The sequence below is a fragment of the Manis pentadactyla genome, chromosome 3 (assembly GCF_030020395.1).
Source record: "Manis pentadactyla isolate mManPen7 chromosome 3, mManPen7.hap1, whole genome shotgun sequence".
Lineage (NCBI taxonomy): Eukaryota > Metazoa > Chordata > Mammalia > Pholidota > Manidae > Manis > Manis pentadactyla.
In genome coordinates, this window is record NC_080021.1 from 78,071,080 (window position 1) to 78,087,878 (window position 16,799).

At 36.0% G+C, this 16,799-nt stretch overlaps 1 protein-coding gene across 1 annotated transcript in view; it reads right to left on the reverse strand.

Annotated features, from left to right (window-relative positions):
* Positions 1-267: 267 nt before the first annotated feature.
* The window catches only part of LYPLA1 (lysophospholipase 1), a 35,770-nt gene continuing 19,238 nt past the window's right edge, over positions 268-16,799 (reverse strand). Inside the window, exons 3-9 of the mRNA XM_036878929.2 lie at positions 11,346-11,411; positions 9,763-9,810; positions 8,092-8,162; positions 5,937-6,010; positions 4,676-4,777; positions 3,508-3,684; positions 268-617 (exon numbers count right to left, since the gene is read on the reverse strand). Coding sequence (XP_036734824.2) covers positions 564-617; positions 3,508-3,684; positions 4,676-4,777; positions 5,937-6,010; positions 8,092-8,162; positions 9,763-9,810; positions 11,346-11,411 — 592 coding nt within the window. The 3' untranslated portion in view covers positions 268-563. The remainder of the gene's footprint in view (positions 618-3,507; positions 3,685-4,675; positions 4,778-5,936; positions 6,011-8,091; positions 8,163-9,762; positions 9,811-11,345; positions 11,412-16,799) is intronic.

Here is a 16,799-nt window from a genome sequence, read left to right on the forward strand (position 1 = left end):
CAAAAATAGCAATATTACTCTTTGTTGACACTTAGCAGGTTTATCCCTGATTAGGTATAATGTAATTAAGACCTCATTCTTAGTATGTATTATAATCGTTAAGTATATACGAATCCATGTATAAAAATACAGATAGTGCATGGTGAATTAAGTCATTCTGGAATAAATCCATAGGCTAAGTCACAGCATGTATAAATCATAACTGCACATTTACATCTGAACAAGTTTTTATTTAGCATACTAATAATTTTCAAATGATATAAAAAATCTGGTTCAAATACTTTATTATTTTGCTGAATTACATTTGGGGAATAGAATCTAGGTGCTTCACTCTCTTCACACTAGTATATTCTCGATCATATTTTACAAATACATGTATAGACGCTTAAAAGATCATAATGATCATAATTTTCCCACAAGGGGATAGTATTTAGTCTGTGTCACTGGTGTGTTTTGCAAACATTTTAACACTGCAGACATTAAAAGTTTCATGTTCAGGAAAAGGTTAATACTCTACTACAATGATGCAGGTGTGTACTTCTACACAAGTCTTCTTAGTGTTGTCAATCAATTGGAGGTAGAAGTTTATCAATGAATTGCTTGATATCCATCATTTCCTGTTTGGAATAAAGTGGTTTAGTAAGCAGTAACACAAATCAGAAATTACTCCCCACTGAAATACCACTAAATCCATGGTGTGCACAGGTAAGGTGAAAGTACGTTTTATTACTACAATTAAATAAAAAGTCATAACAGAGAAAGGAGGCTCCAACAGAAATTTCAGAATATTTCCTATGACTGTTTTTATTGTACATTCAAATGATAGCTCCCATCTATTATTTAGTATCATGAAAATGGTCTGCATTTTGCTATACTTGAACAAAATAAAACACTGGGGGAGAAGTGGAGAAAGGGGGTTGGGAGTGACAGTATTTAAACAGAGAAGTCTCAGTAAGTACACAATTACTGTCAACTAAGTCTATGGAAAAGCCTAGCTTTTAATGGTTCTTCCTTAGAATGAAATGTAAATCCATAACATAGGTATTTTGTGCCTTTCATAAGGATTTACATACATACACCAACCAATTGAAAGACAGCATATGCCTAAGCTAGGCCTGGAGAGATAGGAAAATGAATATATCAAATGTTTACAGAAGAGACTTTCCTAAGACTCCTGCACTTGGCTCAGAACATTTTCACTTTCCTGAGACATATTTCCTACTATCATATATAGTATTTCAAGGCTGTCTCAGACTCCCAAATTAGTACTGCAAAGAACCTTCAACCTTATAAATGATCACTCAGAAAAGTCACCGCATGAAAGTGGTGTTACAAAACCCCAAAGTCCTTAAAGTTACCTGTGACACTTCCTCCTACTGTTCTACCTCTTCTCACTTCTGCTCCTAACCATTCAGTCCAGTGTCCTTCAACGTAATTGCATAATCATCTATGGAGCTGTGTTTAAAAACACATCCACACAAACACAGACACCTGAGATACCAAACCCCCAATGCGCTGAATCAGAATTGCTGAGCTTAGAGTTTGGGCCTTTGTGTTTTGTGTTTATTAAGCTACTCTAGTGTATTTGTGATGCAAAATCAACTTTAAAAAACACTCATCCAGCCTCTAAGTCTCTCCTGATTTTATTTAAAAATACTCAGACTGCCAGCCTGTCCTCCCTTCTGGCTTCAACATTTCATTGCAGTTCAACTGTGTTCTCAGTAACACCCTAGATTCTATGCCTCTTGTCTTTTTGGATAAATCACATTACTACGTGCTTCTCTGCCCCTAAAAATATGGCCAGGCTGAGTGGATGTAAAACAATGTGAATTTGAACTGCACTCCCTCCATGCTTAGGAATCAATTTTTGTGCTAGGCCTTTTCAAGCCTCCAAACCTACCCAAGCCTCCTTATCATTCTTATCCAGTGACCTGGTTTCCTACTTTACTGAAAAGATAAAAAGGATCTAAGGTGAGCTCTCAACTACTCTCCTACCTCCATCAACAGTCCTTGTTTATATTCACCCACCCTCTTTGGTCTTCATTCAAAAGTGTTTTTCCTCTCTTTTAAGACAGATGCTACCCATTTCAGGACTTTTGATTCCTCTAAGATCTCACCCCTCTTCCTACCCACCCATAGGGGTCTCCTTCTTCCATCCCATTACAAGAGAGCCTTCATTTTTTTCCCTTTATCAAAACCTTTTTTAAAAGGTTTATACATGTTGCCTCTAGTTCCCCATTTCCTACATCACACAGCCCAGTGCAGTTGGGCTGTATCTCCCCAAACGTCCCAGGTCACAGTTGGCTTACTGCTGGATAGTTTCTTCCTGGCCTATTTCTCCTTAATAGTTCTCTGAATCATGGGGTACTGTTTCCTCCAACTCTGAAACTCTCTCCTCTTGCACTCATTCAACACCAAACTCCTCCTAAATCTCCCAAAGTACTATACCTCAGCTTTTTCTCTCATATTTTCCCATGGATATTAGTGATCATTCTAAGTCCCCATTAATGGGCTTGAGCTTCAGACAGGTTATTTCCAACATCCCATTTTGATATTATGGGGGCACATCTATCTCAATATGTTACTTAACTCAGTATTATCCTTCCTGTTACCCCAAAACCAACTGTTCCTTGTACCTACTTTTATGAATAGCAACCTCTTAGTCATCTGGGTTAGAAATCTAAGGCCTCTTTGATACTCCTAACTTTCCTACCCTACAGAATTAGTCACTAAATCCTACTGGATTCTGCCAGTCTCCAGACCGTAAATTAGATCACACCTTGCTTTGATGAAAAATGTCAATGGCTAAAAAAATTTTTTTTAACTAAAATAATAAAAATTTAAACATTAAAAATTAAAAAATGTCAATGGCTCTCTGCTGCCTGGAGAGGATCTATCCTCTATCCATCCTTACCACAACATAAATGCTTTCTACAACCCAGTCTCTCCTCTCTGTGTTCCCTGTTCTATGACACCCAGCTTTTCATTAGATTATGGACCAACTGACAGCTTGCTTTTCCTGTCTACAGTCCTTTTTCTGCACACTTACTATCCAAAAAAACTACCCATTCTTCAAAATCAAGCTCTTTCATCACGATCTGAGTGCCTCCTAAGATAAAATTAATCTTACTCTTCTCAGCTTTTCAGAGAACTTTTTTTAAACCTGTAATATAACACATATCACATCCTGCTTTCTACAGTTATTTAGATATATCTACATCTCCCCTATTAAATTTTTAATTGTAATTCATTTTAGATTGAATTAAAGGGAATGTTTTTGTTTTTGAATTATGTACAATGCATCACATTTAATATGAAATCATTGAATATTTGTTGAATTAAATTTAATAAATTCTGATCTAAGTCCTGCTAACCTATGAGTCAATGTGAATTAATTCATTTAAACCCCCTTTAAACCTCCAACCAGTCAAATGTTATTTATCTTAAAAATATCCCATGGGAAAAGTTGCAAACACATCTCTATAATCACTGCTTCCAAACATTTACCTGTGGACATGATCTGTGTATCATGCCTTCGTAGGTTTTGAAGGTTACATTCGCTGGATTTACCAGTGTTTTTAGCTTTTCAGCAGTAAGAGAACCATACGATAGGGGAACTAAAAGGTCACAATCTCCATGGCACTGAAGAATAGGAATATCTCTATTAACACCACTAATAAGACCCTGAAAAAAACAAAAGAAATAAAAACAACTGGTATTTAATCAAATGTGTAGCGCTCCATATGAGGCATTTAAAGCTGTAAATAGATATGCACATACATTTTATATTTACATTATAAGTTATATTTGGCCAAAGAAATAAAATTCATCACAGCCCTATACTCTCCACATCTCTTTAAACTTTTATAGGACATACAATTACCCTGTCTTAGACAGTTTCCCCAATGAATCAGCAGCTCCTTAAAGCAGACTGTATCTTATTCCTTATATGTTCAGTGTCTTCATGTAAGAGATGTTTTAGTTAATCATGTTCTTCTCAGTTCTCATTTAACTGATTTAAATAAGACAGTTAATAAAAAGCAGTTGTTATCTGCAAAACACCAAGAATTACTATATAGTGACAAGAAAAAACCCTAGATTTAAAGATGAATTTGAGAATAAAAATCGTGTCTGCATCTCTCATGTGTGCTATATACTAGCCTTATACTATTGAGTATTTAGACATTATATTGTATGACAAAATTCTGCTGTCAAGCAATGAGAATATTGAACTTTCATATTAATTCTTTGTATTAAGAATAACCCTAATTTTTACATATATCATTTAAAAAATGTATCGAATGCTTGAAATGTAAGATTTATAGCAGGACATATCATTCTATGCAATCCACTGTAAAGACAACACAGTGTATAGACAAGCCTAGTAATACATCACAAAAATCTAAAAAACTTTACTTTAAAAAAGTAGGTTCATCACCTGTACCAAATGTACCACTGTGCTGCAGGGCACTGATAGTGGGAGGGGGCTGTGCATGTGTGGGGACAGGGCTATATGGGAACCTTTTGCACTTTCCCCTCAGTTTCGCTATGAACCTAAAACTGCTCCACAAAATTAAAGTTTATTAATTAAGAAAATAAACCATGACCCTCTCCCCAACTTTATCTGCCATCTCTTAGCTCAGTCATTGAATGTTACATGTGTCAATCAGGCTACCTGTGGAAATGAAGCCCGCAGTGGAAGCCAGCAACTGAGAGCAGTGACACCTGCCAGTTTCTGCTGTGTGGTGAGAGCAATGTATAAAGATAAAGCTCCTCCCTGGAAAAAGAAGCAGGGAAGTCAATGGAACACATCCTCTGCTAACAGCACCTTAAAAGATTTCCTGTTGTTAATAATAACCATAAAAAAAACTGGATGGCTAATGTCAAGTTAAATCAGGCAAGTTAGTAGATATACACCACTCCCAACCACCACCGTGTCCTAAAGGACATGATTCTCTACACCAAAGACCAATGTTACACAGCAACTACCCAGTCAGTCAAGACATAGTTAATAGCATCATTATATGCTGCACTTAAAACGGCCTTAGTAATATTCAGAATTTAGTTACTATTTTCTCCTCTGAAAAGTCTTAGGCATAAAATCAAATTGTCTTAAATTGGCATTATTTTCCAAAATAGGAATTCAAGATAATAAGGACTATGTAGCAGACACCTTTAGGGTATCTGCCTACTCAGCTCACAGTACCCCACATTCTGGGAACTGCATTCCCTTGAGCCCTCTAAACACCATGTTACTCTGACCATGCCCATGGGTCACTGGGCCACATGAGGACCCAACACTCTCTCATCTGAAATAATAATATTCTTTCTCTCAGGATTTTGAAAATAGGATTCAGTGACTATCAGGCTGTCTCTCTGTGTGGCTGGAAATGTAACATGTAGACTCAAGAACTGGAAAGGCTATCAGCTACAAAGCTGAGATGGCCAAGTGATCTCACACCATGGGGATCACAGGAGAATTCGCCTGTGTCCAGAGAGAACTCTCTTGTTTACTACTTCATTGTTTCTATCAGTAGCCTCCTCCTAGTACAGGGACTTCCACCTGTGTTTAAATTAGAGTTTTGTTTAAAGGGGTACTTAGAGTTAACTTTGAAATCTAACTACATGGGTACTATGGTTATTCTAAGAAAATACACCCCAGGTTCCAATTTGCTTAAACTGATTTTCAAAACATAACCTATAAGTTGAAGGCTTTTGCAGAAGAGAAAAAAAACTAGAAAAGCAAAAACGTATGAAGTACTCTCAACTAATTAATGGTGAATTATTTCTAGTCCATTTAAACTTAATTCACTATTAAAATAATGTATCAGACTCCCTAACATCTAAAAAAGAACTCCTCCATAGAAAAAGGATAGAAACCAGAGTTCTAGATAATATCCGAAGGTACTGATATTACCACCCAAATTTTATCTTACCTGAGAAAATCCTCCCAGAATAATTCTGTTAGAAGGAATGCCATTCTTCATCTCTTGATCTATCAAAGCCTTTACTAAAAACAACATGAAAGTCAAATCCCTAATACCTTCAGTTAAGCTCATTGATACAGTTTAAATAGGAAAAAATAACAGAAAAGCAGAAAGTATATTACAAGTTGAAAGAAGTGAAAAACTTGAAGGACTATTAAAATACAAAATTAGAATGTATTTTCAATATAAAACTCAGATTTTGCAGGTGCTGCTTCTTATATTTCCTTTTTATCAAAAAGCAGAAATCTGCCTTTTTAGAACACTGCTAAAAACCCACAGATACTCAAATTAAAAAATATTTTCTATTATTTTTTATTAGTTTTTTTATTGAAGTAGAGTTGACATAATATTATATTGGTTTCAGGTGTACAAAATAGGGACTTGACAGTTACATACATTATGCAACGCCCACCATGATAAGTATAGTTACCATGGTCACCATTTCTTTTTATATAAAGTTAGTTTTTAACATTAGTATAACAAACAAGGGGGTACCCCAACTAGGCCATGGGAGAATGGGCTAGAAAACAGTAAAGGAAGCTTAGGAAATGAGAGAATTGCTGAGACGCGTGAGGGATTTGTTTAGGGGTGGCAGACTACTGCCTCAGTGAGAAAGAAGAGGCAGAAATGCCTGGCTGTGAGGAGGGTAGGCTAGCAGCTAGCCAGTCAAGTTGCTGTTGGGACTGTTCCCCGCAGTTTCACAGAGCTTTACTCCCTGTAGCTACACCAATTGCTGAGGTAATGTCAGCAGTCACTGTGGAGCAGCAGGTTCTAATTCCATCCCCTTCTGCTCATGCTCCCTAGACCTGAGTACCTTCTTCTCTTCACGGCATATTCTCACAGGCCTCAAACAGAGACTCCTCTCTTTCCTCACTCAGACCTGAGCCTAATTCTCTCCAATAATACATTACCTAGGACAGGAAAGAAATGGCAAATATGTCACAGGCCAACTCTGTCATGAGGACAGAACTTTTCACTCTGGAACTCATAGGCTCTCCTGTCTCCTCTACAAGGCTCAGCCCCTCCCTATTTTCCACAGGATCTGACAACTCACTCTCATACCCAATACATATTTTTTCATCTACTATTTTTTGACAAAATCCTAGCTCTAGGATTCTAACTTTGATCTACTTTTGATGACCCTAAAAATCAGTGTTCTTGGTTTGATATTCCTAAATATCCAATGTGTTTTGAATGCATCTTGAAAATTCTTCTTGAGAAGAAAAAAAAATTTTTTTAAAGATCCTACCTTTTTGGTTTTGATTTAAGCTATTTTTTAAAATTTCAAATGAATCTAAAAACAGTATGTGATGCCTCCCCAGGTACACATTATCTCACTTCTGCAAACATCAAGTCATAGCCAGGCTTGTTTCATCACTGCCAGCTGCATCACCACCCAGATTATTCTAAAGTCAATCCTAGTCATCATGTTCTCTATTTGTAAATACTTTAGTACATAGATGTAAAAGAGAAGGCCACTTCTGTGTATTTTCTAAAACTAGATATCTCTGAATTCTCTATGCTTTCACCCAAAAAAATAAATGGAATTGTAATGTTCATATGGAAGCAAGGAATACTAACCAGAGAACAGACTTTGGAGATTCCATAAAGTAGAGCCAATACTTATTCAATAGGAGTATTAAATGAGATGATTTATAAGAATTACATAGTATGTTTAATAGTTAAGTGTTCAGTCAGCAGCAGCTATTATTACCACACTAAAATTAACCATTAATATAATTTTCACTAGATATCATTATATCATTTTGTCTTTATTTTCATCCTCATTTCAAGTCTCCTTAGTGAAGATAATTGGCCATACCTATGAGTCTTTCTACTGTTTTCTCTGTTTGCCTAAATCAAAGCAAAATTATGGGTCCAGTAGAGTTTGATAAAGGCCATTCCTCCCATCTACCTCACTTTTATCGACCACAGTTAAATGAGTCCATGTGGCCATCAGGGCAAAAGACTGATGAAAAGGAAGGAAACAGTGCTCCTCCTGAGCTCAGATAACTGTACTATCTCATCAACATTAATGAGACTACTGAATCAACTAAAAATATTCAAGAATGCCTTTGTCCTTATAAAGCTTTTCTGTGCTTACTATTTTCTGCTGCTTTTTTAATTCCAGGTTCATCTTCCCGTGAATCTGGTGAAAGCCCAGTAATATCAAACCTGGAAAATAAGGCAAAATATTAAAAGAACCATTTGAGTCTAAGACTATATACTCTTTATGTTTCACTAAACTCATGGTAGTTTGGATAAAAAGGGATAACCAAAGGTATTCTTTAGAACATGAAACAAATTAAAATGTCTACAGAAACCAAACAATTAACTTCAATGCATGAATCTCACATTCTGTAAGTTCCTTTCACCCCAACTAAATATAGATTCTAATGATAAAAAGTCACAGGATCACATATTTCGGAGTAAGAACATCTAAGAAATTACTTAGTCTAATATTACACCCAAGGAAGTATTTCAACCCACACTCCTAAGAAGTTTGCAGCAGCTTATTGTTCCCGCTTCCACCACATTTATTGAGTAGAGCTACTTGATCATGTCAGTCTTGATCTCATGAGTGCACTACCTCATACCTGCTGAACACAGGTATTTATCTGGATCTCTATCCATATTCTGTAAAACTCCTTCATCATGCATTGTAGGTATCTGAAACCAGAGACCAAGGGACCTTTCCTTGGCCCTTTTTACTTCCCTATCAGGTTATGTGCTTTCAATATGGTCTCTAGCAACATTAGGTAGAAATTTGGGTTCTGGGTGAAATTTTGCCAGGGAGGGAAGATGAGAGAACAAAGGCCAACATAGGAAGAAACTTGTGGAAGTTACCAAGGAATCTAAAGTAGATAAAACAGCAAGTGCAAGGTGGGTTAGAGGTGGGTGGGAGCAAGTAGAGAGGACAAGGTGACAGGAGACTGGGAGGCCTAGGGACAAGCAAAGGATGGAAACAGTGATCCAACGCAAAGGATGAAGACATATGGTCAACGGCCAGGTTCAAATTAAGTGACTTCAAAGATGGGACAGTTCCAGATGACAAGGCCTGGAACAACTGTGGGTGACTAACACTGAGTGGAGAAAATATCACTAGGAAGAGAGAGTCAAGGAAGCAACAAGCCAGTTTAAGTTGTGAGTGGGCCAGTTTACACTGGATCCTGTAGTCACCCGAAAGATAAAATGGCGAAAGGAGTTAGAATGGAAAGGAAAATATGAATCAGGTACCTGTCAAAGTCCTTATTTTTTAAAAGACCTGATGGCAGGATTCTGCAAGCAACAGGAAAAAATCAGTCTGGAACTTGCTCAGAGGAACAAACAAGTGACTCCACTTCCTGACTATATGGCACACAGGAAATGCAGAAGCATCTTGAAAAGGTTGAGGAGGAAATTGTTTCCTTAAATACTTATCACCTCTCCAGAAAGGCAGGATGTCAGAAGGATGAAGAGGCTGTGGCTTAATCAGAGTACATGCTAGATGAGGACATTCAAATGTTTGGTTACTAAAATCAACCAATGTTCATCAAGGAGTAGGAGATATTTTCTACAGTACTTCTATTCACCCATTATCTCCTGTTTCTCTACCTGTTATTGCAGGTCCTTAAGTTTAACCTTGAATCTAAAATATAAAAACTTAAAGGTTAAAATCAATTATATAACTTTGCAACTTAAAAATAGCTAAAAAATCGCTATACGTAAAAGCACCTCATTAAGAAAACCTGAAGTATAGATAAAGTTCTTATTGAATAAGTAAATTCTTACTTACCAAGAAGGCATAGCCATGCTCATATTAAATGTTACAGGCATAACTGGTCTAATGGGAAAGAAAAAAACAGCAAAATAAGGACAATATAAGAAAGCATAAAACCTGATAAATCCCAACGATCAAAGATAATTACCGGAGGCTTTCACAAAGACTATATGGCTTACACAGAACTTGAGGCTTACACAAAACTTTACCATATGAGCTGTTTCACTGCATCCACACCTGTACAGTTCTGTTCTCCACACCCTCCCAAAGTAGTCTAAAGACAGAGCAGTAGCTGCAAAGGACTAAGCTTAGTAAATAAACATGTTCCTTTCTCAACCCTTACCTAATACTTTCTAATCACAGGTGAGAAGGAAAACCAGTAACAAACACAAGTGGAAATGTATAAAATATGAGACTCTGGGTAAGGGGCTAAGGACATGAGCAATTTGTTGCAGAGATACTGTAGCATCAATTCCTGTATGCTCAGATTACATTTTTGCTTATTGCCTAGTTCTTAAGTATATATTTGTTTAAGAGACTTCTAAATAAAAAGGGGAACTATAAGTTTTGCCTAAGTGTGTAGTACACCCAGTTCAAGTCTTTGAAGAAAAATTTTCCAGACAACCTGAACACAGGTAGGTACAAAAGGAAAGAAAACATACTATAACTACATCCTATTATTACAATGACTCATGAAACAAATCTACCTTGGAGATTACAAAAGCTTATCAAAATTTCTTTGACAATATGAACTTCCCTAGGTTGGGAAATAGCCTTAAGTCAAATTCAATCTGGAGGCCAATAAAGCAGATATTCAAACATAATCAAGAATTTTGTCTCTTGCATGAGTGGGAATAATAGGGGACACAGCAACCCTACCCATAGTATTCAGCTGTAGCCTAGAGAGGTAAGATAAATCTTCTATTTCAGGATGAAGAGGAAAGAATGTTTTCTTAGCTAATCTCAGATACTTTTCCTCTTTCTAATTTGTGAACTTCACTGCTATTACTACTTCTGAGGATGAATTACTAATCTACTAACCTAATGTACTAATGTATCTAGTCCAATTTGTCTTCTTCATGGCTATTGCTTCTCAGCAACCTTTTGACCTACAACTCACCAATCTTATTTTCTGAATTTGATCACAATGTACTAGTTTCTTTTTGATATCCACAATTTCAAAATTCAAAACCAAATCTCTCTGACTCCAAAGTCTGTATTCTTTCCACAAAAACATCATATTGCCTCCAACTGGTAAAATTTAGGAGTGTTTCAACACAGTAAACCTGACATGTAAATCCCCTTCAGAGATACCTCATGGATATCCTTAGAACTTAACAGATCCAAAAGAATTTTTCAGGGTATAAATTCAACTGACCTCCCAGAAAGTATTATTTTAAATTTCTCAACAAAAAAGAAAAAAAATTCAACATAACCAAGATATCACTTTACTTTTAATAAATTTACTAATTTTTATTTATAAACTAATATTTTAAAGATAAACATAATTATATTTAAATGCTTTTGCGGAAAAATAAAGCTATGAAAATTGTTCTTCTCCAGATTCTGAATCACAAACCTAAAAATGAAGAACTTACGCATGTGGACAGATATATTTGATATGTGAACTTCTGATACCAGCAAAGGCTTCTGCCCATCCATGCCTGGCAAAGAAATTATTTGAAGAATGCCATTAGATACTGTTCAAAATCCTGTAAATTAGTAACAAAAGGGCACATTTAAAAATTTCTAAGGATAAATGTGAACTTCTTGGAATATCTTTAAAGTGTAGACTATCAATGCTGTCAAAATACCATGAACTTAGAAATAACCCAAAGGCTACTATTTAAGTTCTACCTATGGATAAGGCAGTCTCATGATTTCTGAAGAACATTGTATTTTCTTTCATATATATCCATAGGGCTTTATAATTTACAGAACATAAATGTATCTTTTTATCTCTATTACCTCACATGTGCCTTACAAAGTAGGCAAGATAGACAATGTAAGTGACATATATCAAGAAAATAGCCACAGGAGTAAAATAATCAGTTGTCTGATATCTCTACAGATTTACTACACTATTAAAAATAACTAATATTTTTCCTTGTGTATTATGTACATATGTATTCAAAATAGAAAATGAGGAAAACTGAAAAAATGTAAATTATAATGCTTCTAGCCAGACAGAATCTTTTGATGCACTTCCAATTTTTTCCATGCATATCAGTTTATACAGATTTCACAAAAATTGGATCATACACAGTCTCTTGCATGTTTACACTTGACATTATATCTCATACTTTTTACACATTACCTCTGTAAAAGGATAAAGTAAAGGCAACTTAAACCTGTTTTGGTGTAAAATAGTCTGGAAATGAATGTTACATGCTTTTCCATTAATTACTTCTCTATTTTAATCCACCTTCCCCCAAAGTGTTAAGAATATACAGAAAATTTAGTAACAATGGTATTAACATGTCTACCAGGAAGGTGGAAGATGGTAAAGGAGGAAAATCCTGAGCTCACCTCCTCCCACAGATAAACCAAATCTGCAACCACATAAAGAATAATTCTCTGACACCTGAAGAACAGCAGCAGCTAAAGATATAAAGAAAAAGCCACATCGGGAAGGGCTAGAGGGGCAGAGATGTGGACTGGTTAAAAAACAAAACACATGTGCAGCAGGCTACAACCAGGAGGAATATCACAAGACATGGAGGTCCTCCCTGGGAAATTCAGGCCCCACACGGGGCACCCCCCCTCCAACTCTGGGGATCTGCACATGGAGGATGAGCCCCCACAACACCTATCTGGCTTTGAAAATCAGTGGGGCTTCATTCCAAGAGAATGGGAGAGTTATAGAAAAACAAAAATGTGCATACAGAGCCCACACACACCTCACTCACTCCAAAACCCAGCACAGAAGCAGCACTCTGAAAAGTGCCCAAGTCACACATGAAGATTTATTGATAATTTTAGATAGACTTAAGATTTAAGATAATTTTAGAAGATAAATTTACAGGATTTAAGAAAATTTTAGGGCATGTGCCAGAGAGGCAGGGATCTGTAGGAATTTTCTCCGGGAATAGAAGTGCTGGTGGACACAATTTTTCTTGCCCTCCTTCTACCTACCTAGAGACCCAATGATGGTGGGCTCCAGTTCTGACATTCTCAATCTACCTTGCTAGCACCATTCACCTGGCCACTGGCAGTTCCTTTCCTCTGCCTAACTCACCCACCCTGGCAGGTGTCCCTCCAAAACACCTCCCTCTTTGCCATCTAGCAGGCAGCCTTGGTGAGACTAGTGCCCCACCAAAGCAACTCCTGCCCTGTAGAATGGGGGGGGGCAGCAGCACCCACAAGTACACTCAAAATAGTCATAGCAGACCCTTGCAGCCAAACACACCAGGGATAACCCCAGCCACCAGCATGTCCACAGCAACCATAGCCAAGTTTCTCAGGCGACCCCACCTGCCAATGCACCTGAAGCAGTTGTGGCCAGGTGCTGCAACCAGTCAGGCTAGGGTCCAGCCCTGCTCATCACCCCTACAGGGGTTGGAGGACAGTCACAACAGGAGGGCACATGCAGCCCACAGGAGACACCGGGAGTGCCTGGTACTGGTGACTTGGGACATTGTGCTTCTGAGCCCCACAGGACGCCTTCTACAGAAGGCCTCTAACTTCAAGACCAGGAGACACAGCTGAACTACCTAATACACTAAAACACAGAGTCACACAAAATGAGGAGACAGAGGAATGTATTCTTGACAAACAAAAGACAAAACCTTGGGGGGAAAAAAACTTAACTAAATGAAGATTAGCAATCTACTTGATAAAGAGGTCAAAATATAAACAGTCATAAAGATACTCACCAAACTTGGAAGAAGAGCAGATAAACTCAGTGATAAAACTTCAACAAAGAGATAGAAAATATAAAGAAGAACCCTTCAGAGAAGAGGGATACAAAAACTCAATGAAAAAAACATGAAAGGGAATCAATAGAGGATGTAGAAGAACAGCAACCTAAAGGACAGGGTAGTGGAAATCATCCAAGCTGAAAAACAAAAAGAAAAAAGGACTTATGAAAATGAGGATAGGTTGAGGGACCTCTGAAACATCAAGCATAATGGTTGTATTATATGGGTCCCAGAATAAGCAGAGAGAGAGAGGCAGAAAACTTTTTAAAGAAACAATAGCTGAAAACTTCCCTAACCTGGGAAAAGCAAGGTCCAAGAAACACAGTAAGCCCCCAAAAAGATAAATCCAAAGAAGTCCACATCAAGATACATAACAGTTAAAATGCCAAAAATTAAAGAGAGGATCTTAAAAACAAGAGAAAAGCAATTAGTTATGTACAAGGGCACACCTGTAAGACTATCCACTCTTTTTTTAGCAGAAACTTTACAGGCCAGAAGCAAGTGAGTGGCAGAACACAAAGTGCTAAAAGGGAAGAACCTACTGTGATGACTGCACTTGTACTGTTCACTGTGTAACTTATTCATTATGTAAGAATTTGTTCTCCAAGTAAGAACTTGTTTGTTATGCCTCAGAAGATTGGAGACTGACGAAAATTAGGCTTGGGGTGGATTAATGATTGTGCATTGAGTATTGACTCCCCTATACAGAATTTTATTGTTGTTAACAACCATTTGATCAATAAATATGAGAGATGCCCTCACAAAAAAAAAAAAAAAAAAGTACAGACTTCCAATGGTAAAATAAATAACTGGGATGTAATGTATAGCATAAGGAATATAGTCAAGATATTGTAACAGCTTGGTAGGGTGATAGCTGGAACCTAGAATTGTCATGTATATAAATGTTTTATCACTGTGTTGTACACCTGAAACTAATGTAATGTAATACTGTGCATCAACTACCCTTCAATAAAAAATAATTATCTACAAAAATAAATAAATAAATAAAAAATAAAAAATAAAAGGGAAGAACCTACACCCAAGAATATTCAATCTGAAGAGTAAACATATAATAAAGGTAGTAGATCAGTGAGTTAGTAAAACTAGTATGAAGATGAAAAAAAGTAGTTATAGCAACCATATCTATAATAATTAGCTAAGAGATACACAAAATAAAAAGATGTAAAATATGACATCAAATACTTTATAAAACATGCAGATGGAAAATAAAAACGTAGTGGTTTTAGAATGTATTTCAACTAAAGCAACCATCAACTTAAAATAGATTGCTAAATACAAAAAGTGTTATATATGAATCTTATGGTAACCACAAGGCAAAAACCTATAATAGATAGAAAAAAAGAGAAAGCAATCCAAGCATAGAACTAAAACTTATTAAACCACAGAGAAACCAAAGAGAAAAAAGGAAGCGAGACAACAAAAAAAACCAGTTAACAATTAACTAAATGGCAATAAGTAATTACTTGTCAATAATTACTTAAATGTAAATGGACTAAATGCTCAAAAAAAAAAAAAAGAACACAGGGTGATTGAATGGATAAAAAACAAGACCCATCTATATGATGCCTACAAGAAATTTACTTCAGATCTATACAGACTAAAGTGAAGGAATGAAAAAAGATATTTCATGCAAATGGAACTGAAAAGACAGCTGGAGTAACACTCATGTAAGACAAAATAGACTTTACAACAAACACTGTAGGAAATGGCAAAGAAGGGTATTACAAAATGATAAAGGATCAATACAACCGAAATATAACAATTGTAAATATCTATACACCCAACATAGCAACACCTAAATATACAAAGCAAATACTAACAGACACAAATGGAGAAACTGATAATAAAATAATAGTAGGGGATTTTAAAACTTAACTTACATCAATGAATAGATCATCTAGACAATAGAGAAACAGTGGCTTTGTATGACACATTAGACCAGATGGACTTAACAGATGTATACAGTATATTTCATGCCAAATAGCAAAATGCACATTCTTTTCAAGTGCACACAGATCATTCTCCAAGACAGATCACATGTTAGAGTACAAAACAAGTCTCACTTAAGTTTAAGAAGCTAGAAATCATATCAAGCATCTTTTTCAACCACAATAGTATGAAACTAGAAACCAATTACAAGAAAAAAACTAGAAAAAACACAAATGTGGCAGCTGAACAAAATGCTACTAAACAACCACAGGTCAACAGAGAAATCAAAATAAAAAAATACTCGGAGACAAAAAAAAGCAAACCAGAACCAAAGCTTCAAAATCTTTGGAACAGAAAAATGCTATCTCTAAGAGGTAAGTTTATAGTGATATGTCTATCTCAAGAAACAAGAAAAACCTAGCAAATAAAAACACCATTATAACCTTACACCTAAAGGAACTAGAAAAAGAACAGTGCTCAAAATTAGTAGAAGGAAGGAATAACAGAAAAAGGAAAACTGAAATAGAGACAGACAAAAGATAGAAAAAAAACAATGAAACTAAGAACTAGTTCTTTGAAAAGATAAAACTGATAAACCTCTAGCCAGAGTTATCAAGAAAAAGAGAGAGGACTCAAAATCAGAAATGAAAGAGAAATCACAAGACACCACAGATATTCAAAGTATTATTATAAGAGACTACTATGAAAAGTTACATGCCAAAAAATGAACAACCTAGAAGAAACAGAAAAACTCCTAAAAATGTACAATCATCCAAGACTGAATCAGCAAGAAACAGAAAATCTGCACAGACCAATTACTAGTAATGAAATTAAATCTGTAATAAAAATCTTCCCAACAAACAAAAAGTCCATAACCATGTGGCTTCATCAGTGAATTCTACCAAATATTTAAAGAGTTAATACCCATCCTTCTTAAACTATTCCAAAAAAACTGAAGAGGAAAGAATGCTTCCAAATCCATTCTATGCAGTCAGCATTACACCGATACCAAAACCAAAGACAGTACCAAAAAAAAAAAAGTTATATGATAAACATGTATGCAAAAGTTGTCAACAAAATACTAGGAAACTGAATTCAACAATACATTAAAAGGACAGATCATCATAATCAGTGAGATTTATCCCAGGTATACAAGGATGGCTCAATATAAGAAAATCAATG